The sequence below is a fragment of the Perca flavescens genome, chromosome 9 (genome assembly GCF_004354835.1).
Source record: "Perca flavescens isolate YP-PL-M2 chromosome 9, PFLA_1.0, whole genome shotgun sequence".
NCBI lineage: Eukaryota > Metazoa > Chordata > Actinopteri > Perciformes > Percidae > Perca > Perca flavescens.
This window is the reverse complement of record NC_041339.1, coordinates 33,223,903-33,249,341: the sequence shown is the minus strand read 5'-3', so window position 1 is coordinate 33,249,341 and position 25,439 is coordinate 33,223,903. Positions and strand designations below refer to the sequence as shown.

Here is a 25,439-nt window from a genome sequence, read left to right as displayed (position 1 = left end):
GCGAGTTTACTTTGCAGCACTCGTTTGTTTTTGAAAAAGGCTTTTGGAAGTCAAACAGAACCTGTGCCAACTTCCGAGGATAGGAACAAAAGGAGGTGAGGACAGGGATTGTATTCTTGCCTTTCACCGTGTTCTCCCTCCTTTCTCAACTTGGACTTGAGCTTTTCTTGTGGGGCGGCGTGCTTGTGTTGGCACAGCGTTATTTCACAGATGACATCTCAGTGATGGTTTGTCTCATTTTGCCAGAGGAATTCAAATCTCAAACAACTTGTTGTTGTTGTAGGCAGCTGAATCTTTAAACAGTTACCTAAAATCCTAAACAAAATCCTGAAATGCTCTCTGCAAGCCAGTAATAGTAAAAATGAACATATCCTAACACATACATCAATCAACTGAGCAATAATTTCAGATTTTCACCTCATTTGTCAACAATTTCAGAATTTCTCCTCACTCATCTGTTTATGGGCTGCATTCAGGAGCTCAAAACTCAACTTTTCAGACGACAGACCCCCCCTTCCCCCAATTTTAAACCAAAGCAACTTGACTTGCTGTGGAAGTCGCAATCTTGGATGCATCCCAGAGTTACTGCTGTTGAGAGTTCAGTAACCCACTGTCACTGTGCCTACAGGATTGTTTACAGGGATTTAAAAGTTGCCAAATTAACTCGAGTTTGATACAGAGTAGTATCTTTAGACACAGTAAGATGTTGCCGAACTCTCTGCCAAACTACAAGAAAGTAGACTTTTCTTTTTGTATTTAATTTTTTATTGTCTGAGATGAACCTTTGATGGTACAGAATATTAAAAAAACCTGCCACCTCACTTTTTTATTATTTACAGTGCATATTAGGTTCATGAATTGTCAGTTTTGACCATATTAACGGGAGAACTGGTTGATCTGTTGTGTGCGTTATGACTGTGTCTGAGTGTGTATGTACAAGCGTCGGTAATATTACTGTCTCTTGTATGTTGTAAAAGAAAAATGTTTGGAGAGACAAATGTTCTCAGAATTATGAAAGCCTTGTACATAGCGAAAAAAGTAAGCAAGACTTTTCAAATGTTTTTATTTGTAAAGCAGAAAAAAACTGCATGTGGGTATTAATTTATTGTGAGTCTTCTATGATGTATGCAGTTTCTTAAAGAAAGAAACTTATTAAAAAAAAAATAAGTTTATGCTTCCTTGCCTTCTTCTTCCTAACAGATTTTGTGCTTCCACTCTGTATAGCAGCTGTTTCCAGTGTCCTTTCCACGTATAGTTCATCATATTCTTTGGGGGAAAGCTGGGAATTCTCAGGACGTCCTCAGGCTTATTGAAAGTAGCCCGCGATGAGTTTTCAGTTCAGCCATGCAGAGACGAATCCCCCAGGGACACAGTCTGTTAGTCTCTCAGTGTAGTTAAGTCCTGGTGAATCCTGGGAAAAAGCACCTCTGGGCCCAGACGTGTGTGCTCTGTGTGGCTATACGGCGTGCATTGGAGTGCCGCAGTATTTGTGCCACGAGTCGATGGCTTTAGTCACAATGGCGTCAGTGTTTTCCTGCGGTATCTGAAAGGGAAAGGGATTATTGTGAGGTTTTACGCGGGCTCTAACTGCGAGGACAAAAACAATGCAAATCTCTTTGGTGGACGACAACGTTAAGTGTTGCGCTGTTTACTCACGTTGCACAGAAACCTGACCACGCCTCCGGGCCGGGTGATTCCCATCAACACGATCTTGTAGCTGAGCAGGATCTCCAGGGCCACAAACACCAGGATCTTACAGGAGCCGCTGATCACCTTGTCCCACACCCTGAAAAGAATCAAAGGGCTAAACTCATTTGACCGGCATGAAGAATTTCAGGCCAAGATGGAACAACAAGAAGGATAGAGAAAAATGTACCCTTGTAACAGTTTGTTCAGATATACATACACTCAATCTGTGGCTTTCAAGCTGAGCAACAAATGTAAACATTCAACTAGGACTAGGGCTGGGTGATATGGAGAAAATCAAATATCACGTTATTTTTGACCAAATACCTCGATATCGATACCGCAACGATATTGTAGTGTTGACTATTGGTGCTTTTAACAAAATATTTACACAATGAGATTTTTGATAAATAATCATCAGTAATGTGGACATAATGACTAAGTGGGCAAAGGCAAATAATAGAACAGTTACAACAGTCTGGTAAGTTCAGAAAAGTACATCACTTTACTGTAATGCAGCCTTTAAAACCAGGAAAAGACAACACTTATGTCTTATCACGATATCCAAAATCTAAGACAATATCTGGTCTCATATCACGATATCGATATAATATCTATATTGCCCAGCTCTAACTAGGACTGGACAGTTGTATTCTGCTGTTTTCTTTGGTGTTACGGCTTTATCTCTTCTTGCTCTTGTGCCCCCATAAGTCACTGTTAATAACGTTAACACTTTCTCAACACTAGGACTTCATTGTGTGGCAGGTTTCCACTGAGAATAATTAAAATCCTGTTGCTTCTTATCTCTTAGTAGCTGCATGTCTGGATGCAACTTAAAACACCAGGATCGACAAAATCAGCCTGAAAACAGTCCGACACACATGGGGAGGCAGAAACCAAAATGAGTATTGGGCATGACCTTTAACATGACTATTCTTTTTTAAACACTAACCTCTTAGAGCATTAGTAATTACCGGGGCAAATAAGTGTAATATGTGAAGAGTAGGAGGGCCATTTACTGCCCAATCACTTTGCAGGTCCTAAAAGACGACAAGCTACGATTGGGTGGGGCTATTGGGAGTAGAATTTATCATCTAATCTGACATCTTGAGAGACTCGTTTTGTGTAGTCTGATCCCCGTAGCACAGATTTATGCAGAAATGTGCAGTGGTGGAATGTAACTAAGTACATTTACTCAACAACTGTACATTAAAGAGATGAACACCTTAATGTATCAATCATTATAATTCAGTAATTTATATTAAACGCTAACTGTCTTCGGTGAAAGTGCCTCTAAAGTTTTTGCACCATCATCCTGGTATAAATTGCAGAATCATCTTAAATTAGACTAACCTACAAACAATGACACAGTTTAAAATTAGGATAAAGGACTATTTGAGTACTAAATGCACATGTGCTATTACTGAGCGCTGCTGGTGATGATGTTGAGATGTTAAATTGCTTTTTTAATTGTCTTTTTCTGTTTAATGTCTGTTTTCACTGTATATTTTAATATGGAACTACTATACTGCTGTCTTGGCCAGGACTCCCTTGAAAAAGAGATTCTGAATCTTGATGGGATTATTTCCTGGTAAAATAAAAAGTTAATAAATAAATTAATAAATACATAATTACTCTGCATGATAAGCATTTAAAATTTTTTTTTTTTTTAAATACTTTATACTTTAATGGTAATACTTTTGATTGAGTAAAATTTGGAATGCAGGACATTTACTTGTAACAGAGTATTTCTACACTGTAGCGTTGCTACTTTAAGTAAAAGATCGGAGTAAATCTTCCACCACTGGGAATGGAGTTCGAAGATCCCGCAAAAAGCCTAAATATTATTATCATCATGGGCAGCTGCGAAGAAAGATTTAGAAAAATCTAAGTCTGCTGTGCGTTGGTTCGGTGAAAGTGTGATGTGATGTCAGGTTTGTGACCTCTGGAGACTGGATTCAGGCAGGCAGCCCGAGAAGCAGCGTCTGAACCAGAGGCTGTAGGGCAGCTGAGCCAGGGCCCCGCAGCTCTTCAGGTGGTTCAGCAGCCGAGGTTCCTCCTGACTCAGGTAGTGCTCCAGGCTCTTCGGCTACACCACCACACAACACAGGGAGACAACAACAGTCTTACTTTACAGTGATGCACATTTTAAAAAAAATTATGTGATCCAAACTCCTGAGTAGGGCTCCACAATATATTGTTTTTATCGTTATCGCAATATCAACTGGCGTTATAAACACATCGCGAAAAGGCTGTGATAGACACTCAAGATATTTTTTGTGTTAGTTGAAAGAAGATATCGGTAGAAAATTACAGTTTAAAAAGGTACCGTCAAAATAATGTTGGAAAATATTTCCTTTCGTTTATTTTTGGGATTTTAGCAGAATACTGAAAGCAGCAGAAATGCAGAACTTAGTACACTTTAATATATGTTTATTTATCGCAAGAAATATTATTATTGCGATATTCAACAACCTTATCACATATTTTTCCACATATCGTGCTCCTGAGTAATGAGATATTTGTCATATTGACATTTCATAAACTAAATTTACACTTCATATGCTTTCTATCTTTTTCATCACTGAGTGCCCTGATGCGTGTTTAAAACTACACCAGGGCTATAAAGAAAAGAAGAAAAAAAAAACTACAAAAGCCTTCAATTAATTTTGCTTTACAAATATATACAGTTTAATTCTGTAACAATCATTTCAAGACCCATGTCACCATCCACTTTTGCAGCTGTTGCCCTCTATAAAACAATTTTTATCAATTCAGGTCGGGTTTTTTGTAATCCATTGGCTTTCAACGTTTGATGAAAAATTCTTAGCACGAGGTCCACGTATGGGAAGTTTTTGCGAGCCTTACTTGTTTGAATTCCATCCACTGATGAAGGCCACAAAATGGAGCTGAAAGTTCTGAAAAATGTCCAGTCAAGAAAAATGTAACACTCACGAGGTGGGGCACGGAGTCTCCAAACTTTGTGTGGAACTGATTGATGAAAGACTTGATCAGCCAATAGCAATCAATAGGATCATCTACGATCTCCTCCATGGCTCGACTGATGGAGAGGAAGTCCTCGTTTTCTTCATCCTGAAACAAAAAAGGGTAACACTTTACTTGAAGGGATCTACATAAGAGTGACATGACACTGTCATTAACCCTAACCATAACCCTAACCATGACTTGTCATGACAAAAACCGAATGACACTTACTAAAAGAAGCGTTATGTCATAAATGTTTATGACTTGTTTAGGTTTATGACACGATCTCGCTTACTGGACCAATGTCAAAGACTGTAGTTACCCTTTAAGGAGTTTTATATAATTATTTCTTAGCAAAACTAAACTTTTAAGAGTCAAAAAAGAGATGGGTCATTATTTTTTAAATAGTTAAAAAGGTCCCATGGCATGAAAATTTCACTTTATGAGATTTTTTTAACATTAACATGTGTTCCCCCCAGCCTGCCTATGGTCCCCCAGTGGCTAGAAATGGTGATAGGTGTAAACCGAGCCCTGGGTATCCTGCTCTGCCTTTGAGAAAATGAAAGCTCAGATGGACCAATCAGGAATCTTCTCCTTATGAGGTCATAAGGAGCAAGGTTACCTCCTTTCTCTGCTTTCCCCGCCCAGAGAATTTGGCCCACCCATGAGAGAGAGAGAGAGAGACATCATGGCTTTCAAACGAGCTCTCTCCTCCTCAATAGCAAGAGACACAGAAATGGCACATCCTAAGGAAAGCTCATTGTGGGACTGGCTCTAGTGGCTGTAACTCTGCACCAAGGCTGAATTTCAGGAAAGAGACTTCAGATACAGTATCAGGGGACCATTAAGGGCTATATAAAAGAGACTTCAGATACAGTATCAGGGGACCATTAAGGGCTATATAAAAGCATCCAAAGAGCACCATGTCATGGGACCTTTAAGCGTCTAACCCATTTAAGTAATTGTGAGTCACTAAATAGGGCTAATACATAGTTACAAAGGCAAAACACTACATGGCTCTTACACTGACAGCAGGGATATGCAGGGTGATTAGGACACATTCCCACTGCTAAATGACAGTCTGTGGTTTCCCTGTTTAATTATGGTCCAGAGTATAGACCTACTTAGTGGGTTACTGATGTGGAACTAAAAACCAAAGAGTTTTTGTGGTAAAGATTGCTTCATGATTCTATAATTATGAATTCATAATAAAAGGCTTGGTGCTAACTTCAAACTGGGCTGCTTAAACAGGGAGCTATCCATTAATTGCATAAACATCATGTCATAAGCCACAGTGTGTGTGTGTGTGTGTGTGTGTGTGTGTGTGTGTGTGTGTGTGTGTGTGTGTGTGTGTGTGTGTGTGTGTGTGTGTGTATATATATATATATATATAAAAATATTTTGCACAATATGGTTTGCAAGTAAACTCTTATTTTGTCTTGTGTTCTGAATGGGAAACAAATTTTGAAATGGGAAAAGTATTAAGGAAAATTTCACAGTGCAAGGGGTTTCATTTGTTTAACTTTTTCACTGTTTTTTTAAGTTCAATAATTGCAACATCTTTTTTCCATAATCGAGCAGCCCTAGGGTTCAGACTGTGCTGTTATGTATTCTTCAAAATCCTCATACATGCATTTAAAGAGATGGAAACCAGGAAGAATAATAGAGATGCATATTTGATTAAAAGCAGCCACAGGACACTCATGGACACACATTCTCAGACTGTTGTTATACTGTCAGCGAGGTTGATGTGTAAAATGGGTGCTTTAATACAAGAAATAAAAGTGAAACAAAAAACAGCTAAATTGTTCAAACTAAAAAAGCCCCATGTCTTTATGAATTCTGGCTGAATTTTTAAGAAATAAAAATGATGGTCACATTCAAAATTCTGTTTGTGTCAATAACTACAAACCTCTATATCTTAGTTCATTCACATATCTCGTCCTACAACCTCCTTTTTTGGGGTTGCATCAGTATGACATTTCTACATTCTTCTCTTATTAGTTTAGCTGAGCATCTAAAACACCGCTGTCATAAATCCTGCATGGATTTTACAACTTTGAACTTTTCACCATTTATCATCTCATGTTTTTTTCTGATGCTTTATTAGTCTCAAATATGGCAATGTTACTCTGAGCGTGTGCTTCATCTTACCGGGGCGGAGGTCTCGGAGCACCGCGGGAGCACCTGGTTCTCCAGCTGGAACATGCGCAGGTAGATGTGGGTGGAGGGTGTGGAAGAGTTGATGTATCTCATCACCTCCAGAGCCTCCAGGATGTCCTGGTACTGCTCCTTCCTGTAGCCAGCCACCAGAGCGTGAGAGTCACTGTGGGGAGGTAGGACTCCTGCAGGAACAGGAGAGTTTGTTTGGCATCATTAGTTCATGCATAGTCTCGCATTGCCAGACCTGGCTAGTCCACACAGCATGTGCTCTGGTTTATTGGCATTTTTTTTAAACCAATCACAAATCGTCGGACGGACGGAGCAATGGTGAATCTGCAAAATAGCGTGGAACATGTGTACGTTCAAAGGTTGTTTTAGTCGTGCAACAGAAAACTCAGAATGGACAGATAGTCTAGCTAGCTTTCTGGATTTACCCTGCAGAGATCTGAGGAGCAGTTAACCATAGTCCTCAGAAATCCACCGGAGTTTATAATTCCAACACAAAGAAAGTAGAAGGTGACGGACATCTGGCCGAAAAAGAGGGACATCCGGCAGAATTTTCCGCGGCACCAGAGCAATCCCAGAAGTGAAACGGCGTGGATATAGACTAGCTTATGCATAAATCACATTTGATTGTTGTACATAAACTACTACTTCGCCATTACTGTGATGTGTCTTACCCAACAATACCTTCCACACATGGATCCTGTACATAGAGGGGAGGGGGAACCTCTGACTGAAGGTGCTCAGCTTTTCTAGATCTGTTAGAACAGTGAGAACATTGGTTAACGGGACGAGAACTGACTTACAGGCTCCAAAGCTCAACCACAAACAAATGAGGAATAATGTTAAAGCATCAAGCATGTAAGCCATGTTAAGACAGAAATGGATTGTAAATTATGAACTGTTACTAACCCAGAGGATTATCCTTGAGAAGTATTTCCAGAGATTTCTTTTCCTCCACTCCTCTGAAGCCCACTTTCTCGTAATACGCAGAGCGGAAATTCCTCTGAGGGTCGTCAGCCATATTTTGGTCAGTGACACCTAAACACAACATAAAACCTTTAGTGTGTAGTGTTTGGCATAGAGAGGCAAAAAAGCTGCCTAAAAGAACATTTGATCTGTATCTTACTATTATTTATCTTGAGAGCCAGTGGTGGAGTGTAAGTAAGTACATTTACTGTTGAGAACTGTACTTGAGTACAAATTTGAGGTACTATAACTTCACTTAAGTCTTTTCCTTTCATGCCATTTAATGCTATACTTCTACTCTACTACATTTCAGGGGGAAATATTGTACTTTTTACTGCACTACATTTATTTGAAAGCTTAGTAACTAGTAAGTTAACAAATTAAGATTTCTTTGCATACATTTATGGGGAGTGGTTGCCTAATGGTTAAAGAAGCAAGCTTGGGGTTCAATCCCAAGACCGACAGATCAGACTGTGGTTGTACTGGGCAGCTTCCAGTTATGAATCTGGAACTGTATGAATGTGACTGGTCGTCGTTGCAAATGAGAATTTGTTCTCAATCAACTTACCTGGATAAATAAATGTTAAATAAATAAATAAAAGAATAAATTACAAATTTCAAAAACAGTGTATGGTTCCAAGCTTCACAGATGTGAGGATTTACTGCTTCTTTATTTTAATCACTGTAAGTAATTTTAAAGAATCTTTAAAGGTCCCATGGCATGAAAATGTCACTTTATGAGGTTTTTTAACATTAATATGAGTTCCCCCAGCCTGCCTATGGTCCCCCAGTGGCTAGAAATGGTGATAGGTTTAAACCGAGCCCTGGGTATCCTGCTCTGCCTTTGAGAAAAGGAAAGCTCAGATTGGCCGTTTTGGAATCTGCTTGTTATGAGGTCATAAGGAGCAAGGTTACCTCCCCTTCCTCTGCTTTGCCCGCCCAGAGAATTTGGCCCACCCATAAGAGAGAGAGAGAGAGACATCATGGCTTTCAAACGAGAAAAGTGGCAGTTGGTCAAGGCCACACCCCCACCCTCCACCTTGCCCCTCCCACTCTCCTCCTCAATAGCTTCAGACACAGAAATGGCACATCCTAAGGAAAGATCATTGTGGGACTGGCTCTAGTGGCTGTAATTCTGCATCAAAGCTGAATTTCGGGAAAGAGACTTCAGATACAGTATTAGGGGACCACTAAGGTCTATATAAAAGAGACTTCAGATACAGTATTAGGGGACCACTAAGGTCTATATAAAAGATACAGTATTAGATACTAAGGTCTATATAAAAGACCAGATACAGTAAGGTAAGGTCTATATAAAAGAGACTTCAGATACAGTATTAGGGGACCACTAAGGTCTATATAAAAGCATCCAAAGAGCACCATGTCATGGGACCTTTAATTCTCGACTATTGATCAGCCAAAACAAAGCACTGTGAAGGTGTCACTTTGGGCTCTTGGTAATTGCGATGAGCATTTCTCACAATTTTTAAGAAAGTTTTACAAAAAATGCATTGATTAACGTTAGCTCATCGAGAAAATACCCAACAGATTCATCCATAATGAAAATAATTATTAGACGAAGTCTAATACAAAATTAGTTATGCTCCACCGCAACCAACTACAACAGTAAAACATTGCTTTTATATTAATGCATGAGTAATAATAATCTAATGATATAGTAACCCTGCACTTAGGGATACCAGATATAGCTCCAAACTCTGGAAACACTGGAACACGCATCTCTACCGGTTTTAATTATTGTGCATAGCTATTTGAATGTCTGTATGTACGTATGAATGTATGTATGTTTGTTTTGTATGTTCCCTTTATGTAATATGTGGTAGTCAGTATGTCTATATGTATGTATGTTTGTACCCCTCTTGTAATATGTTATGTGTACTTTTCTATCTGGACCTTGAATCTGTAAATAAAGTTTTTAATATATAAGTTTCTAATTTGCAAAACGGAGTGATACATATTTGTTAAATTAAAGAGGTAATATTACTCTTACCTTGTAACGTTACTGGTGTGTTTCACGCAGACTGTATAATTATAGCTTTAAGCTAGTTAGCTAACTTCATGACTTCATCCAACGCTCAGGGCCCAACAAGGACGAAGCTTCTGTTACTGTAACGTTAACATTTACGGCAAGACTACTCGGTTAACAGACGTTTAGGTGGATGTTGTCCTTGCACTGCAGACAAATACAACATTTCCAAAAAATATATTTACGACCTGCTAACGTTAGCTAGCTACATTCCTACCACCGTTGTTGTTATCGGAACACTTCCGGGTTGCACTGTCGAAATAAAAGTCTGGTAGCAATCGCAGTCAGAATATTTCCACCCCTAAAATGTCTTTCTCGTGACCTATCTCCACAACACTAGTACGGTCAGGGTCCCAAACATGCTTTTATTTTGAAGGCAACTTCAAAGCAAAGTAAGCATGTCTTCCGGTATTTCCTCCACGTCCACGCCCCACTACCGTTCTCTTAATTATTAATTAATTAATTAATTATACAGAGATCTTTAACAAGGGTTCCTCAGAGTTCTGCTGGGGGGCCACCAAATTATTGTTTTATAGTTTAAAACAATAGGTATATACATATATATATATATACTATACACAATATACATGTCATCAATTATTATTATAATAGCTTAGAATTGTATGCACCATAAAAAAGGTATATCTGAAGGCTCTAGGCCAGTGTTTCTCAAATGGGGGTACATGTACCCCTAAGGGTACTTTGGAGGACTGCAGGGGGTATGTGAGATATTTAACAAAATGTTTAATATTTACAAGTAAGTTGTCCAGAACATTGTTCCTCCAGCTCAATTTTATACATTATATATAGTAAGGGGTCCCTGCTCGTCTCTTTTTCAACTGAGGGGTCCTTGGACTAAAAACGTTGAAGACCCCTGTCTTAATACATCCATGCCCACTACCTCCAATTGTAGCCTACTTTTATTTTGAGCAGGGCTCGTAGTGTATAATTAAACATCAGTTTTTGTTGTATTTCAAAGTTTGTTGACTTTGAAGTACTTGGTTTTTATTTGTATGTGAAAACCTACTGAGCAATAAACCTGAGTCTGATGTAGCTATCAAAACTGCATGAAAACTGAACATGAATGAACAGTCATGAATCCATATAAGCAAACAGTTTTATTTTGAGATATTGAGAAACTGTTACAAAGCACTAAAGAGCAAAAACAATGGTTAACAACTGATTCAGTAAAAAAGCTTAGTTAAGCCAATGTATGTAACCAAACCTTAAAACCTTCCCCTCACAAAACAGCCATTTTAGATGACAAATAAATGTAAACCTAACACCATTTTGTTACCAATGCAAAGCTTTAAAAGAAATAACATTCCATGAAGAGTTTGAAAAATATATTTGTATTAACTGTATGCAAGAATATGGCAATCATTTCCAATTCTAAAAGGCACCCACAATGATATTAACATCCACTTTTTTTAAATCTGAATACCTTATCACACTTTAGTCCATTTCCACAAAAAAAAACATCTCTGTAGTGTTTGTTTTTACGATCATTTGTTTATACTATGGCATTTTAAAAGCATAGCAACACCGAAGCTAAAATCTAAAACTATGCAAACAGTTTAAAAACATTATATTAGAATTTTTCTTATCATATACAACACACACAAGTTCCTATCTAAACAATCAGTATACTTTTAAGAAACTGATTTATTTGCAAGAGCATGAATGTGCAGGAACTTTTCTTGATTTATTTGGTGGCAGAGGCGTAGAAGGTGGTGAAGCTAGGATGACTTTGTAAAGCTGATGAGGAGGTGGAGCCTAGGTCCACACTGCTCCTGCGGGAGCCTTGTCGTGAGCCACTCCTGGAGCCAGCGGTGGAGCCTGGGCCAGAGGCAAAATTGTAAGGACTGCTGATCCCTCTGGAAGACACAGATGATGCCTGGAGCATTTTCAACCCACTGCTTTCCTCCTCCAAACAATTATCCAGAGCCTCCTTGTAAGAGATCTTAAGTTTGGTCTTGGGGCAGGTCAGGTTCTTTGTGTGGTGTCTTATGTCTTGGAGCTTCTGGCCTGCTCTCACATCTATCCAGCCCATTTTTACAGCGTCTTCTATGGATCTTCTACAGCCCATTTCTGGGTCATAAAGCCCCCCTGTTACAAACTGGAACTCCAGGAACCTATGTCCTGCGTCATACGGTAGCCACGACTCTTTCATGGCCTGAGCAGCAGACATCTTCTTCCTGGTTTTTAAATCCTCAAAGCCAAAGAAGGCTTTGTGGGCAGGCTTGAGCTTAGGGGCCATGTCGTCATTTATTATGCCCAGGCGGATGGCCTCTTGGATGCTTAGCCTATGGCCATTTTTGGGATTGATGAGTCCTCCAGTGCAGACCTGAGCCTCCAGCAGTCTCTGTGCAGTGATGGAATCCACCAGACCTCGATTCAAAGCCTCTGTGATGGTTATCTTCTCCAAAGTGTCCGTGTCAAAGATGGCACCCACGGGTTCCTGTTCCCCCACTGCTTCAACAGTAGAGGCCAGGTTGATAGATACGCTGGATATATTCCTAAGGGAGTCAGTTGAGTCTTGAGCTAAACTGCTGGTTGTGGCACTTCGCTCTGTGACAGTGGTAGTTCTTGTTGTGGTCATCTTGGCGAGAGTAGGTGATAAGGGTCTTGACAGGACTGATGATGACGATGAGGATGTCACTGACGCTGGAACTGAGGCTGCGGATGTTCTTAAAGTTGTTGATGTCATTGAAGATGTAGCCGGGGATGCTGATGTTCTTGAAGTTAATGATGATGATATCACTGAAGATGTACCTGCGGCTGCTGATGATTTGGAAGTTGATGACGATAATGATGATGAGGATGATCCAGGTTTGGTCTTGTTTCTGATGATATCTGCAAATTGATTAAGGGTGATGGTACGCGATTGGTATTTATCTAGATCCGATTGATTAATTACTTGCGTTTCAAGCAGCTCAGTAATATCAAACTGTCTTCCAGTCTTCCTGTCAATGATAAGAAACTGTGTGGAACCATCTGGAGCAGTGATAGTGATCTCTTCCCACTCACACTCCTGCCCGGACAGCTCCACGAAGGTTTCGTAGTCAATAAACCCTTTGTCATATGCTTCACGTACGGTCATCTCTTTATTAGTTTCTGGGTCCACAATTACCACTCTCCTCTTTCTCATAGTGTTCTTCAGAGTCGACTCCAGCTTTTTCTTGTCCATGATAAGCAAAAGGATGAGGCCGGTCTTCTTATCTGTAATACAGCGTTTCTTAAGCTCCAGATAAGTTAGGTTTTCCTCTGTGTTGGGGTCAAAGAAACCCTTGGTATTAACATTCTCATCAGTCAGAATGTTGTTCATTTTTTTGTCAAAGTAACCTCTCTTGTAGGCTACATTCACATCAATACGATGGCTGTGTTCAGGATCAATGATACCACCGCTGGCAATCTGGGCCTCTAGTAGACGCATGCCATGACCTTTCTCCACTAGACCTCTCTCTATGGCCTCAAAGTGGGAGATAATCTTGTCTGTACCAGGCAGTTTGTAACCAGTCACAGCCCTCTCTGCTGATAGCAGGCTGTCCTTAAACTCTGGCCCAAACAGTCTTTTATTGGAGGCATCACTAACAGTCAGGTATTGGTTGTTGATAGGATCAACTATAAAACCTGAGGCAGCCTGGGCCTCAAGCAGTTCCAGAGTGGTCCCAGGTCGCAACAGTCCATTTTTCATGGCCTGATAGATGGACATCACCTTAGCACTGTCCTCATCATAAACTCCTGCAATGCAGGTGGAACCTCTCAGGTAGGAGCGCAGACGGTCTTCAATGTCCTGGCTTGTCAATCTGCCCTCCCTCAGGTTGTCCATATCCGACTGGTCTAATAGATTTGCATCCACTAGATCTATGACCGACACCTGGCCCCTGAGCCCCTGCACAGTTAATGGCTTTTTAGGTTCAGGGAGAAGCAAAAGACCTGTGCTTGGATCTGCTTTGCATTTTTTCTTCAGAGATACATAGGTGGATGCTAGTTTGGTGTCTGGGTCTATATAACACTCAGGATACCGATTCAGGGCTTGGGATAGGTCCTGATCTATGAGATCCCTATCCAGAGCAATGTCTTTGGCTAGGAACACACTGAGGGCAGGGTCCAAAATACCCCCTACAGACTCTTGAGCCTGAAGTATACGTAGAGCTGTGTCCTTGTCAATTAATCCCTTCTTCATGGCTTGGCCTGCTGAGAGGAGCTTGCCAGTATTTGGGTCTCTGTAACCTATAGCAGCAGCTTCCGCTGCAAACAACTTTGATTCATCCTCCTTATCCACTACTCCTTTGGCACATGCTTCCTTTACAGTCAGTTTCTGATTTGTTTTGGGGTCAATGATGTTGCCGGTGGCTGCCTGAGCAATCAGTAGCATGTCAGCACAGTCAGAGGACATCATTTTCTGTTTCTTGGCTTCTGTAAAAGACATTTTCCCTAAAGGTCCAGCTGCAACACCAGCAATTGACCCCGTCCCCTTCAGAAAGACCTTCTTATCCACAGAAACCTCTGGGACAGTTTTATCCCCCTTCATCAGTTGTTTAAATGTCCATTTGTCCAGGACCCCACAATCAAGCAACTGTTGTGCAGTGACGGTCTTACGGACACCATCAAAGAGTAGTTTGGAGGGGTCAAACTTCTCAGAGACTGGCAAAAGTTGTAGGGTTGCTTGCGGTTCTGTCTTGCATCTTTCCTTCAAAGTCCCATAGCTGGCATCCTGCTCAGTGTCTGGGTCAAGGTAACACTCTGGACTCTGGTTTAGAGCGTGACAGATGTCCTCATCCAAAAGGTTACGTTTTATAGCTGTATCTTTGGGGAGGAACACACTGAGATTGGGATCTATAATACCTCCCACTGACTCCTGGGCCTGCAGCAGGCGTAGCCCAGTCTTCCTGTCAATTAAGCCCTTCTTCATGGCCTCAAACACTGAGAGAAGCTTGGCTGCACTAGGATCTTTGAAGCCCACAGCAGCAGCCTCTGCTACCAATAATCTGTCTCGATCCTTAATATCCACCACTCCTCTGGCACATGCCTCCGCTACTGTCAGCTTCTGATTGGTTTTAGGGTCAATGATGTGGCCAGTGGCAGCCTGGGCTTCTAGAAGCAAATCTGCACTATCTAGGGTCAGGAACATCTGTCTCTTGGCTTCTGAGAAAGACATTTTTCCATCACGTCCAGTTACCACCCCAGCAATTGGTCCAGTCCCCTTAAGGTAGACTATCTTTTCCATAGACACTGCAGGGACAGTTTTGACCCCTTTCACTAGTTGGTCAAGTGTAGGTTTGTCAAGGACTTCGCATTCAAACAACTGCTGTGCTGAGACTGGCTTGCGGATTCCATCAAACATCAGTTTGGAAGGGTCTTTCCTCTCAGTAATTGGCAAAAGCATCAAGCCTGTGTGAGACTCTGTTTTGCTTCTATTCTTTAGAGTCCCATAGCTGGCATTACGCTCAGTGTCTGGGTCAATGTAACACTCAGGACTCTGGTTTAGAGCATGACAGAGGTCATTATCCAAAAGGTTACGCTTTATAGCTGTGTCTTTGGGGAGGAACACACTGAGATTGGGATCTAGAATGCCACCAGCAGATTCCTGGGCCTGCAGCATACGTAGTCCAGTCTTCCTGTCAATTAATCCCTTCTTCATGGCCTCAAACACCGAAAGAGGTTCAGCTGTGCTAGGATCCCGGTAGCCCACAGCAGCAGCTTCTGCTGCCAAGAGTCTATCTCGATCTCTAATATCCACCACTCTTCTGGCACATGCTTCCTCTACTGTCAGCTTCTGATTGGTTGTGGGGTCAATGATGTGTCCTGTGGCAGCCTGTGCATCCAGTAGCAAATCAGCACTATCTGGGGGCATGAGCATCTGTTTCTTGGCCTCTGATAAAGACATTTTCCCTAAGGGTCCAGCTGCCACACCAGCAATTGATCCTGTCCCCTTTAAAAAGATCTTCTTATCCACAGACACCTGTGGAATAGTTTTCTCTCCCTTCATTAGTTGGTTAAGTGTGGGTTTGTCCAGCACCCCACAATCAAGCAACTGTTGTGCCGTTACTGGCTTACGAACACCATCAAAGATCAGTTTGGAAGGATCTAGCTTCTCAGTGATTGGCAAAAGTAATAGCCCTGTGTGAGGCTCTGTCTTGCATCTTTTCTTTAATGCTCCATAGCTGGCATCACGCTCAGTTTCTGGGTCACGGTAACACTCAGGACTCTGGTTTAGAGCTTGACGGAGGTTTTCATCCAAAAGGTTGAGCTTTATAGCTGTATCTTTGGGGAGGAACACACTGAGATTGGGATCTAGAATGCCTCCCACAGACTCCTGGGCCTGCAGCAGGCGTAGGCCAGTCTTCCTGTCAATTAATCCCTTCTTCATGGCCTCAAACACTGAGAGAGGCTTGGCTGCACTAGAATCCTTGTATCCCACAGCAGCAGCTTCAGCTGTCAATAATCTGTCTCTATCCTTAGGGTCCACCAACCCTCTGGCACATGCCACCTCAACGGTCATCTTCTGATTGGTTCTGGGGTCAATGATGTGACCTGTTGCAGCTTGGGCTTCCAGTAGCAAATCTGCACTATCTTCAGGCAGGAGCAGCTGTTTCTTGGCTTCTGACAAAGACATTTTTCCTTGACTCCCAGCTACAACCCCAGCAATAGGCCCAGTCCCCTTCAGATTTACATTTTTGTCTACAGACACCTCTGGGACATTTATTTTCCCATTTTCTAGAGCTTTAAATGTTGGTCTGTCCAGGACACCACAATCAAGCAGCTGCTTGGCTGTGACAGGTTTTCGAACACCATCAAATATGAGTTTGGAGTGGTGTACCTTCTCAGGGATAGGAAGAAGCAGAAGGCCTGTGTGTGGCTCTACCTTACATCTCCTCTTCATTGACATATAGGTCACACCATCCTCACTCTCTGGGTCCAGGTAGAGCTCAGGCCTCTGATTCAGAGCACGATATATGTCATCATTAATTAGATTACGCTCAATGGCTGTATCTTTGGGAAGGAACACACTGAGTACGGGATCTAGGATTCCCCCCACAGACTCCTGGGCTTGTAGCAAACGCAGTGTTGTGTTCTTGTCAATCAGTCCTTTCTTCATGGCCTGAAATACTGAAAGGGGTTTGCTTGTACCAGGACCACCATATCCTACCGCTGCAGCTTCTGCTGCTAGCAACCTTTCTCTGTCTTCTTCATCAACCACACCTTGATTGCATGCCTCTTCAACTGTCAACTTCTGATTAGTCCTGGGGTCAATTATGTGGCCTGTGGCAGCCTGAGCATCTAGTAGCAGGTCAACACTATCTGATGGCAGAAGATTCTCTTTCTTGGCTTCGGTGAAAGTCATTTTGCATTGGGGTGCAGTAATAGACCCTGAACCTTTCGGGCCTTCAATTACTACCCCAGCAATTGGGCCTGTCCCTTTGAGACTGATTTTTTTGTCGACAGACACTTCAGGGACAGTCTTCTGCCCCTTCACAAGCTGGCTGAATGTTGGTTTGTCCAAAACACCACAGTCAAGTAGCTGATTTGCTGTGACTGGCTTACGGACTCCATCAAAAACCAAAGTGGAGGCATCCAAGGTTGGGGGCTCTCTAGTTCTCGTCAGCTCAGTTTCCATGGTTCTTTTGACAATGGCCACCTCTTGCAGTTCTTTCTGCATGGTTGACAGTCTACTTTTATATGACTCATCAAGCTCCCGGAGTTCCCTCATCAGCCTTTCCATCTCACTTTTCAAAGAGTTCTTTTCCCTCTCCAGACGTTCCTTGTCTGTGTCATATTGCCTGATCAGGCCCTCCTTACTTTCATACTGGTCTTTCCAGTAACCTAAATCCCTCTTCATCCTCTCAATCTCCTCCTGTAGACGTTGCTTATTGCGAAGCTCAGACTCTTGGGACAATTTAATGCGACTAAGTTCCTCCTCTAACCTTATGTAACGATCTTTGTCCTTTTCTGACAATTGCAATTTTAGCAAAAGAGCATCTCTCTCCATCACAATCTCACTGTACTGGGACTGAATGGACTGCATCATGGCCGATGTCTGCAGAAAAATAGAGGGGAAAAGCAGAGAGACAAAAGGTTAGTCAACTCGGATATATATATTGATAAATTTACCGTATATGAAGAACCCTACATTTCTTTTCTCCATTTTATATCACGGTATACAATCGTACAATCAATGACACTGGGATATAAAAGTTTTGGATCTAAATAAAAATGAAATCAGAAATGATCAAGCTACTATCAAAATTAACTGCACCTAAATTTGTACTGGTACTACAGTAGTAAACCAAAAATGGAAAACTTTAATACTATCAAACAGGACAGCAAACATACTTGCTCTATTGTTTTTTTTTTTCCAAGCAGCAGAATACTTAAGGGAGGTCCAACATTTTGGCTCACATTTTAATTAAAAGCAATAGAAGTGATGTCGCAAATTGAATGTTTCTGTTCAGGCTGTACCTTGTGTATTTTTGTCCTGCATCTGCATCATTTAAAATGTGACAAAATTGACTAAACCCAAAAATGGCACAATCTCTGTGTGCATACTGCAGAAATACAATTTGCTTTGTTAAGTTAGCAATATATTATGAAAACTCCCTTTAGAAAAACATGAAAACAAGGCTTACAAAGAATTTCTTACAAGACTGGGAAGAAAAGGTATGTAGGTAATGGCATTACATTACAGTAGTCAATTTTTAAAGAAAAATATCTAGTAGAAAAAAAACATTTTATTGTGAAATCAACCTTCCCAATCCTGAAGACAAACTATATCAACACTAGATTGTTAATAGCAACTACAACAACAAAATAAGCACACCAAATAATTTGACTATCACTTTGTACAGATTGGAAGAGTTACTGTCTACTGTACATTCTGTAAATTTGCAAAACAGCACAAATAGATAATGCCAATAGATGGGGGCCAAGCTTGATTGACTCGTCTAAAATTGCAAGAGGAGGTGCCTCAAATACTGTCAAAATAATTTAGATAGTTTGAATGTTTACCAGTGCTGTTTTGACAAGTTTCCAAAATGCGTCTTAAAGACCATCAAGGTGCTACAATAATATGATAAACAACAATCAAACTGTGTTAGAACAAAGGACCAGGAGTAATGAGGTCATTGACAGTGTTCATCTCTCTTGGCAAAAGAAAGAAAGGCAAAAAAGCATGCAGACTGCACGTCTTTGCACAGTGTGGGCAGGGAGACAGCACAGATTATGCTTGCATGCAAGTGATTAACATGCAAGTTTATTCAAACACATACAGACATATGTGTTCAAATCAAAAGTTACCAAGTGGGAGGCATCTACAGAGGATCTAGCGGTATTCCAGCATGCAAGCAAAAGTTTGGCTACAGACACTAATAGCTACTTGATTGATCCAAATAAGGATTCTGATTTGGAAAGATGAGAGCAGTCCAGGACTAAGTGCCAAACTTCCATGTACCTCGGTGGCCTGCTTTTGTATTTCTTCAGTCTCCAGCTTGAGTTTCTCCCTCTCTGAGGAGAGCTCTGAGGCCAGGTTGCGATAATCTGCATTGCTTCGCTGACTGGCCTGCAGCTGCAGCTCCAAGGCAGTAATCTGGGAAGAGAGCTCATCATCACTTCCCTGTTTGGATCTCAGGATTTCATCTTTAGCATGTCGCGTTGCCCTTAGTTCCTCCTCCAGCCTCAGTTTCTCTTTGGTCTGGGTTTCTGTCATCTCCTTTAGCCTTTGAAGCTCAACAGAGTTCTCATTCAGTGTCTTACTCTTCTCCTCTATAGTTCTGTAAAGGCCCTCATTCCTGAGGTTTGCCTCTTTGCCTCTGGCCTGCTCCTGGAGGAGTTGTTGCTGCAGGGCCTTCAGCTCGACGCTCAGCTGTGCCACGCGCTCTGCAGAGGTCTTGTTTTGTCTCAAGATTCTCTCGAGCTCCTCCTGCAACCTTAGACGCTCTTCTTCACCTCTCTTTTCGGACGTGCTGGCATGTTCTTGGCTCTGGCGTAGAGCGGTAATGGTGTTGGTGTACTCTGTCATGGCCACGGTGGTGTTTTCCAGCTCTGTTTCTACCTGCCTCCTTCTGGACACCTCCTCTTGGTTAGCCTTCCTCAGATTCTCCACTTGGCTCTCCAGCCCATCTCTCACAGCCTGAAGGTCCTTCATGCGTCCCTGCAACCTGCTCATGTTCTCTTCCACTCTGCTTCGCTCCCGGCTCTCCCTCTCCAGCTCCGAACACATCTTCAGAAGCTCCTCCTCGCGCTCTCCCAGCTGGCTCGCAGCCATTGACGAACTTGTTAGCTTCACCTGCAGCTGGGCCAAAGTCTGCTCGAGCACACCCTGCCCTTCTTCTATAGTTCTCCTTCTGCGGGTCTCCTCCTCCAGGCTGTGTGTAATGTAGGTCAGCTCCTCGCTCTTCTCCTGCAGACTCTTCATGACTTCAGCCAGCTGCTCCGCATACTGGCTGCTCTCCTCGACTCTCTGCCTCATCAGCACCTCCACCTGACTCTCCACTTCTCTCCTCCTGCGCCCTTCCTCGGTGATGACAGCGCGCTGACTGTGAGCCTCTTCTTCTGCCCTCTTCCTGTGTTCCTCAGCCTGGCTCATTGACATTCTGAGCCTCCTGAGCTCCTCCTCCAGATTCCTCCTCTCTGCCTCCATCCTGTCATACTGCAGCTGAAAGTCAGCTGCGTCCTGCTTCCTCTGGGCTTCCAGCATCTGGATGTCTGTGCGGCCGATGTGGATCTGGGACTCGTAGCTGAGCTTAAAGTTATTGATCTCTGTACTGCATAGGCTCCTTACCTTTGACATCTCCTTCTGTAGGTCCTTGATCCTCTCTCCATCCTCAGCCAGCTGCCGCCGCAGCTGTTGGATCTCGTGCTCCTTATTTAGCTCACTCTTCTCCACCTCCACCTTGGACCAGCTGATCGTCTCCAGCTCCTTCTGCCTCTTCCTCAGCACCGACTCGTACTCCTCCTGCTGCGTGGTGTAGCGCTCCTCTGCCAGCCTCCTCTTCCTCTTTTCTTCCTCGAGCAAGTAGGTGAGACGTGTCACCTCATCGCTGAGGTCCACCAGCTGGCTCTTAGTGGTGTCCAGGCTGTCCTTGGTGGCATTGCACTGCATTGCAGTGCTTTGCTTCACTTCCTGTATCGACAGCATCTCATTCTGCACGCTGGACAACTCCAGCTGGTAACGGGAAACGGCTTCCTCCAGAGATTTGTTCTTGGCGTTGCGGTCTTGCATGTTCTCCCTCAGCAGGCGAAGTTCTTCCTCTAACAGGTCAATCCTGGTGTTACGAATCTGAAAGCAAGACACAGCAAAGATGAATGCAGAGGTAGTTTTAAGAACTACATATCAATGTACTTGTGATAAAAACATTTCACCACAGTGTACTTGGATGGTTGATTCAAATGTGTGATTCATGGAATCACCAAACATCTAAATGAATATTCATAGTTTCCTTAAACCTGCATTATTATTTTTTTTTTTTTGGCCAATTGGAGGCAGCGCAACAAGCTGTAAACACAACACTAGTCTCGCAGTAAGGTTGTGGGTTGTAAAACCAATAGGGGTGCACGATTCAGAAAATGTCACAATTCAATATCAATTTTCAGGCTCAAGATTCGATTCAAATCAACTTTCGATTCAAAAACGATTCTAGATTAAAAAAAACGATTCAAAGTATGTGAATGTGGTTACTTTTCCCATGTGATTGCAGTAGACATACAATAAAAAAAAAAAATTAAATTCTATGAATTGATTTTTGGAATTCTATGAATCGATTTGGAATTGGTAGAGCTTGAATCGTGATTCGAATGCGAATGGATTTTTTTGTACGCCCCTAAAAACCATATCACTGAAAAATAAATGATACTTGTTGTAATGCTTACACTGTTAGAGATCTTTCATGCCACTAGGTGGAGCTCTCGTAATTATGTGGCACTAGTTTTACTACTCCCTCAGCTACTGTGTGTTAAGCCATGTTTACTTGCTAGAAGAGAGTGCTAGTTCTGGGCTCTATAAGACTGCCGTTTCTTGCCTGTCCACATTCGGTATTAAAGTTACCACTCGGTACAACCTTCGTTGTGGTCCTTATTATTGACCAAGTTACTACAATACTGAAGTGGGCTCTAGAGCTGGGAAGAACTATTGAATCAAGTAAAAATTCTCTATGTTCTCTGTGATTTCCATGTTCATTAGTGCAGTTTTAATATTAAGTTTATTAAAATAGGTTGAATTTCCAACACTAAAAGATGTTACCTTAACACAACTCAGAATAACTCAATTAAACTCAACTTAAAACTAACTTCATATATTTTAGGTTAATTTAACTTAACCGTTGGTGACAATGAACATTAATTGACATCATTATCATGTATATGTGACAAATGTAGCCATTGGTAGTTGTCCCATGTCCCTGAGCAGGATGATAAAAGCTAAACACAAACAAAATTCAGACAGCAAAAATAAAAATCAGAAATGTGATTTAAAAAAATGTATAAAGCAAGCACAAATATTGAAAGAACTACAAAAAAAAACAACATTAGTACCTTGAGCTCCTCCATGTTTTTTTGCAGCTCTCCCAAGAATTTGTAGTAGTCGCCAGAATGGGCGAGCAGCTCCATGTAACGGGTCTGCATTTGTGTAGCCTGAGAAAAAAGACAAGGCAAACGCAAGGATTAATTTCGACATACGTCACTTTACTTCAGTGATTCATATAAATGTCATTGATTGTTTCATTTAACATACAAGACTAAAAGGGAAAAACATTGTCAGACACAAGTGGGTCACCCTTAGGGCTGGATCTGGATATTCGACTATTCGGATATTCGATCACTGGATAGGTATTTGATTTTTAATTTTAGTATTCCAATATTCATTTTGTTTTTCCTTCAATACTGTAATAAAGTTGAGACAGATTAAACTTTACGAGAAACGAAACCCACGTCACGCTGGGGTGTCCAATCATGTAACCGGCAATCAGACTTGTCGGTCTGCTTTGAGGCGGTGTGAGAGTCCTGTACAGGAAATAGGAAACATCACTGTCTCTATTGCTGCCACGACAAGGTTTTAAAACCCTATGGGCCCTATTTTAACGATCTAAACGCAAGGCATGAAGCGCCTGGCGCAGGTGCGTTTAGGGCGTGTCCAAATCCACTTTTGCTAGTTTGAAGGCGGAAAAAAGGCTCAGTGCGCTAGGCGCATGGTTCAAAAAGGTTATACTTAGTATCTTCATATATTCAGGTGTGTTTTGGGCGTAACATGCAATAAACCAGCCAGGCGCGTTTGGACCTTGGCGCATTGCTATTATGATGGAGGATTTGCACCGTAATATTTTTATTTGTAATCTTTCGCATGTGTGTGTGCTGCTGCGCTTCCCTGTGTGTGTAACAAGCATAGTGTGCGCGCGCTGTGCGCGAGCCTAGGCGCATTTTACTAATTTGCTGTTAAAATAACAATGAAATGCTGCGCTATTGACTTTAGACCAGGTCAATTGCGCGATCAGTTACCGCTGACTCAACATAGCAATATGCCAAGAATTCACCTGAACACACCTCCCTGTAAGACCAGCATGCCCATGGGCCCAAAGATGGGCGCAGGTGCATTTCCTATTTAAACGACGCGGGCGCTGGACGTGAAATTGACAACTGCGTCGGTCTTAAACTAGCAAAGAAACTTGCGTTGGGTTTTGCGCTGCGCTGAGCTGCCCGGGAGTTTGTGTTACAAATGACAAGCACAGTCGCTCCGTCTCTTTTCATTCTCTCCTTCTCCGTGAAATGAAGCTGCCTTCAAATGCGGTCAGAAAGGTATAGATCTATAAACGATCTGACGGAAAACAACAATTGTGAAATATAAAGTCTACTTGTGCGACATTGGAGGGCTTAAGAACACAACAGGACATCACACAAATGAGCCATTTAAGTGACACTCCCACCGTATGTGCCGATCACTTTTGGTGGTCTGCATGTGCCCTAAGTGAACAGCCCCACCCCCCCTACATTTGGATATTCCCTGTTGATTCGCTCCAAAGTATCTAGGCACAGAAAAAGGTCATCAGGACAGCCCTAGTCACCATGTGCCAAAAGATGCTTCCGGGTTTTAAATAAGAGAAAATGTTTCTAATTTTCTTTACTTCCAGATTAAGATCCGTCGACGGCGACTTCAGCATCGTCCTTTTGATGGGGATGTTGAGCAACGTCTCTAAACCAGAGGTGTAAGAGGCCAGGTCCGTTTCATAGTCCTGTAAAACAAGCATACGGTTAGTCAATAAAACAAATTATGCTTATGAGTTTGAGGTCTGTTATCTGCAGGCCTGCTTACCTTGATAGAATTCACACAGGCCTCGTTGTCCTTCAGCACACTCTCTACCGTCTCCCTCCTCAATTTGATTTCCGAGTTCAGGGCCTTGAGAACACAATAATATGAAAGGTGTCAGACGACTTGCACATGGTAACTCAACACAGCGAGAAAGTTAATCAATAGCAATGAAAGGCTGAGCAGGAGACCTTCTGTTTGTTAATATGGTCTGTCAGCGCTTGGATGCTCTCTATCTTGGTGGTCTGCAGGATGTCTTGTTTTTTGCGCGTGGCGTCAATCCAGCCAATAAGGGAGCTGCTGGTCTGCTTGTAGGTCTGCAGCTGAGGATGATACAACTGCAAATCCTGGACTCTGAGGAAGAAACACAAGAAATTCAAAGTATAGAGCTCCTGTTTAAACAAAACTGGGGTAAAAACATTCTGTGTCGAGGGCGGTAATAAATGGTTAGTTTCATTATAGATTAAAGATTAATCTTCCCGCAATGTCCAGAGGTTGTACAGGTTCAACCTTAAAATTGGTGTACTCGGGGCCAGGGCTGGACAATTAATCGAAAATGTATCGACATCGAAATTCTAAAGCTGTAATCAACGTATTTTTCAGTGTGTGCAGGGTCCCAAATTAACACTAGCCAGCCGCTGAATGCGGGGACGGGCCGACACGCACACACACACACAAACACTGGCGCCAAGGCCGGATTTACCACCGGGCCGATTGGGTGCCCGGGATTCTCTGACCTCTAGGGGGCCCCCAAGACCCCACTAACTGTGTGGTCACATGCTTTTTTTTCTTTTCTTTTTATTTTAAAATTAATTAAAATAAAATTAATTCACGGGGGTTAGTTACCGCGGAAAGAAATAGCGGAAAGACAAGCGGTAGAGGATAGTGTGAAAGAAAGAGAGTAGCTAGAGGACATCGACAAAACAAAAAACATGGATAGAAAACGGTGGAGCAGTGGAGCCACAAAACGGAAAGCTAAAAGCAGAGAGGATTTAATTAGGAGAAATATTACAACCATCTCCACTTTTTTCAAAAGTCGAACCCGACGCTAATGGCGTCAATGCTAGCGAAGAAGAGTTCAGCATCCAGCCTTGCTATTTCAGATGAACAATTAGAACCACATCAGCACCCTGAGCATCAGCAGCACGACAAGACAGAGAACCACAGCTGTCACGGCTGGAGTGACAGACACCTGTTCAAGTGCCCCCGCCGCCCCCCCCACCAACACAGTCTCCGACTCCTTGAGACCGAAACTGAAGGTGCCAGAGACCCGGCGGTAACGTAGCTACG

The 25,439-nt window shown here is 42.2% G+C and overlaps 3 protein-coding genes across 6 annotated transcripts in view; 1 reads left to right on the top strand and 2 right to left on the bottom strand.

Moving 5' to 3' along the window:
- Nucleotides 1-1,172, top strand: part of phactr1 (phosphatase and actin regulator 1) — a 45,582-nt gene extending 44,410 nt beyond the window's left edge. For 3 of the 4 annotated variants that reach the window (XM_028587819.1, XM_028587818.1, XM_028587817.1), the window contains exon 13: nucleotides 1-1,172. This exon is cut by the window's left edge and continues 307 nt beyond it. The gene's annotated coding sequence lies outside the window, so the exon portion shown is untranslated. The other variant, XR_003693391.1, reaches the window with a different exon arrangement.
- On the bottom strand, nucleotides 1,047-10,191 carry tbc1d7 (TBC1 domain family, member 7). Its single transcript, XM_028587820.1, has 8 exons — nucleotides 9,818-10,191; nucleotides 7,750-7,878; nucleotides 7,515-7,595; nucleotides 6,826-7,016; nucleotides 4,642-4,779; nucleotides 3,630-3,775; nucleotides 1,657-1,786; nucleotides 1,047-1,543 (listed from the first exon to the last, which is right to left on the bottom strand). Exons 2-8 carry the CDS (start codon nucleotides 7,859-7,861, stop codon nucleotides 1,457-1,459), a joined length of 885 nt encoding a protein of 294 aa, XP_028443621.1. The 5' UTR covers nucleotides 7,862-7,878; nucleotides 9,818-10,191; the 3' UTR covers nucleotides 1,047-1,456.
- Nucleotides 10,192-10,952: 761 nt separating this feature from the next.
- The window catches only part of dspb (desmoplakin b), a 35,631-nt gene continuing 21,144 nt past the window's right edge, over nucleotides 10,953-25,439 (bottom strand). Inside the window, exons 19-24 of the mRNA XM_028586952.1 lie at nucleotides 24,341-24,503; nucleotides 24,156-24,239; nucleotides 23,968-24,075; nucleotides 22,385-22,483; nucleotides 20,637-21,134; nucleotides 10,953-17,897 (exon numbers count right to left, since the gene is read on the bottom strand). Coding sequence (XP_028442753.1) covers nucleotides 11,559-17,897; nucleotides 20,637-21,134; nucleotides 22,385-22,483; nucleotides 23,968-24,075; nucleotides 24,156-24,239; nucleotides 24,341-24,503 — 7,291 coding nt within the window. The 3' untranslated portion in view covers nucleotides 10,953-11,558. The remainder of the gene's footprint in view (nucleotides 17,898-20,636; nucleotides 21,135-22,384; nucleotides 22,484-23,967; nucleotides 24,076-24,155; nucleotides 24,240-24,340; nucleotides 24,504-25,439) is intronic.

Bases quoted from the DNA above. Each gene is read 5' to 3' on its own strand.
- tbc1d7 (XM_028587820.1), bottom strand. From the start codon at position 7,861: ATGGCTGACGACCCTCAGAGGAATTTCCGCTCTGCGTATTACGAGAAA. The intron at 4,780-6,825 runs GTAAGATGAAGC...TTTTTGTTTCAG, and splicing joins GCTCCGAGACCTCCGCCCCG to GATGAAGAAAACGAGGACTT. The intron at 1,787-3,629 runs GTCACAAACCTG...GATTCTTTTCAG, and splicing joins CCTGAATCCAGTCTCCAGAG to GGTGTGGGACAAGGTGATCA.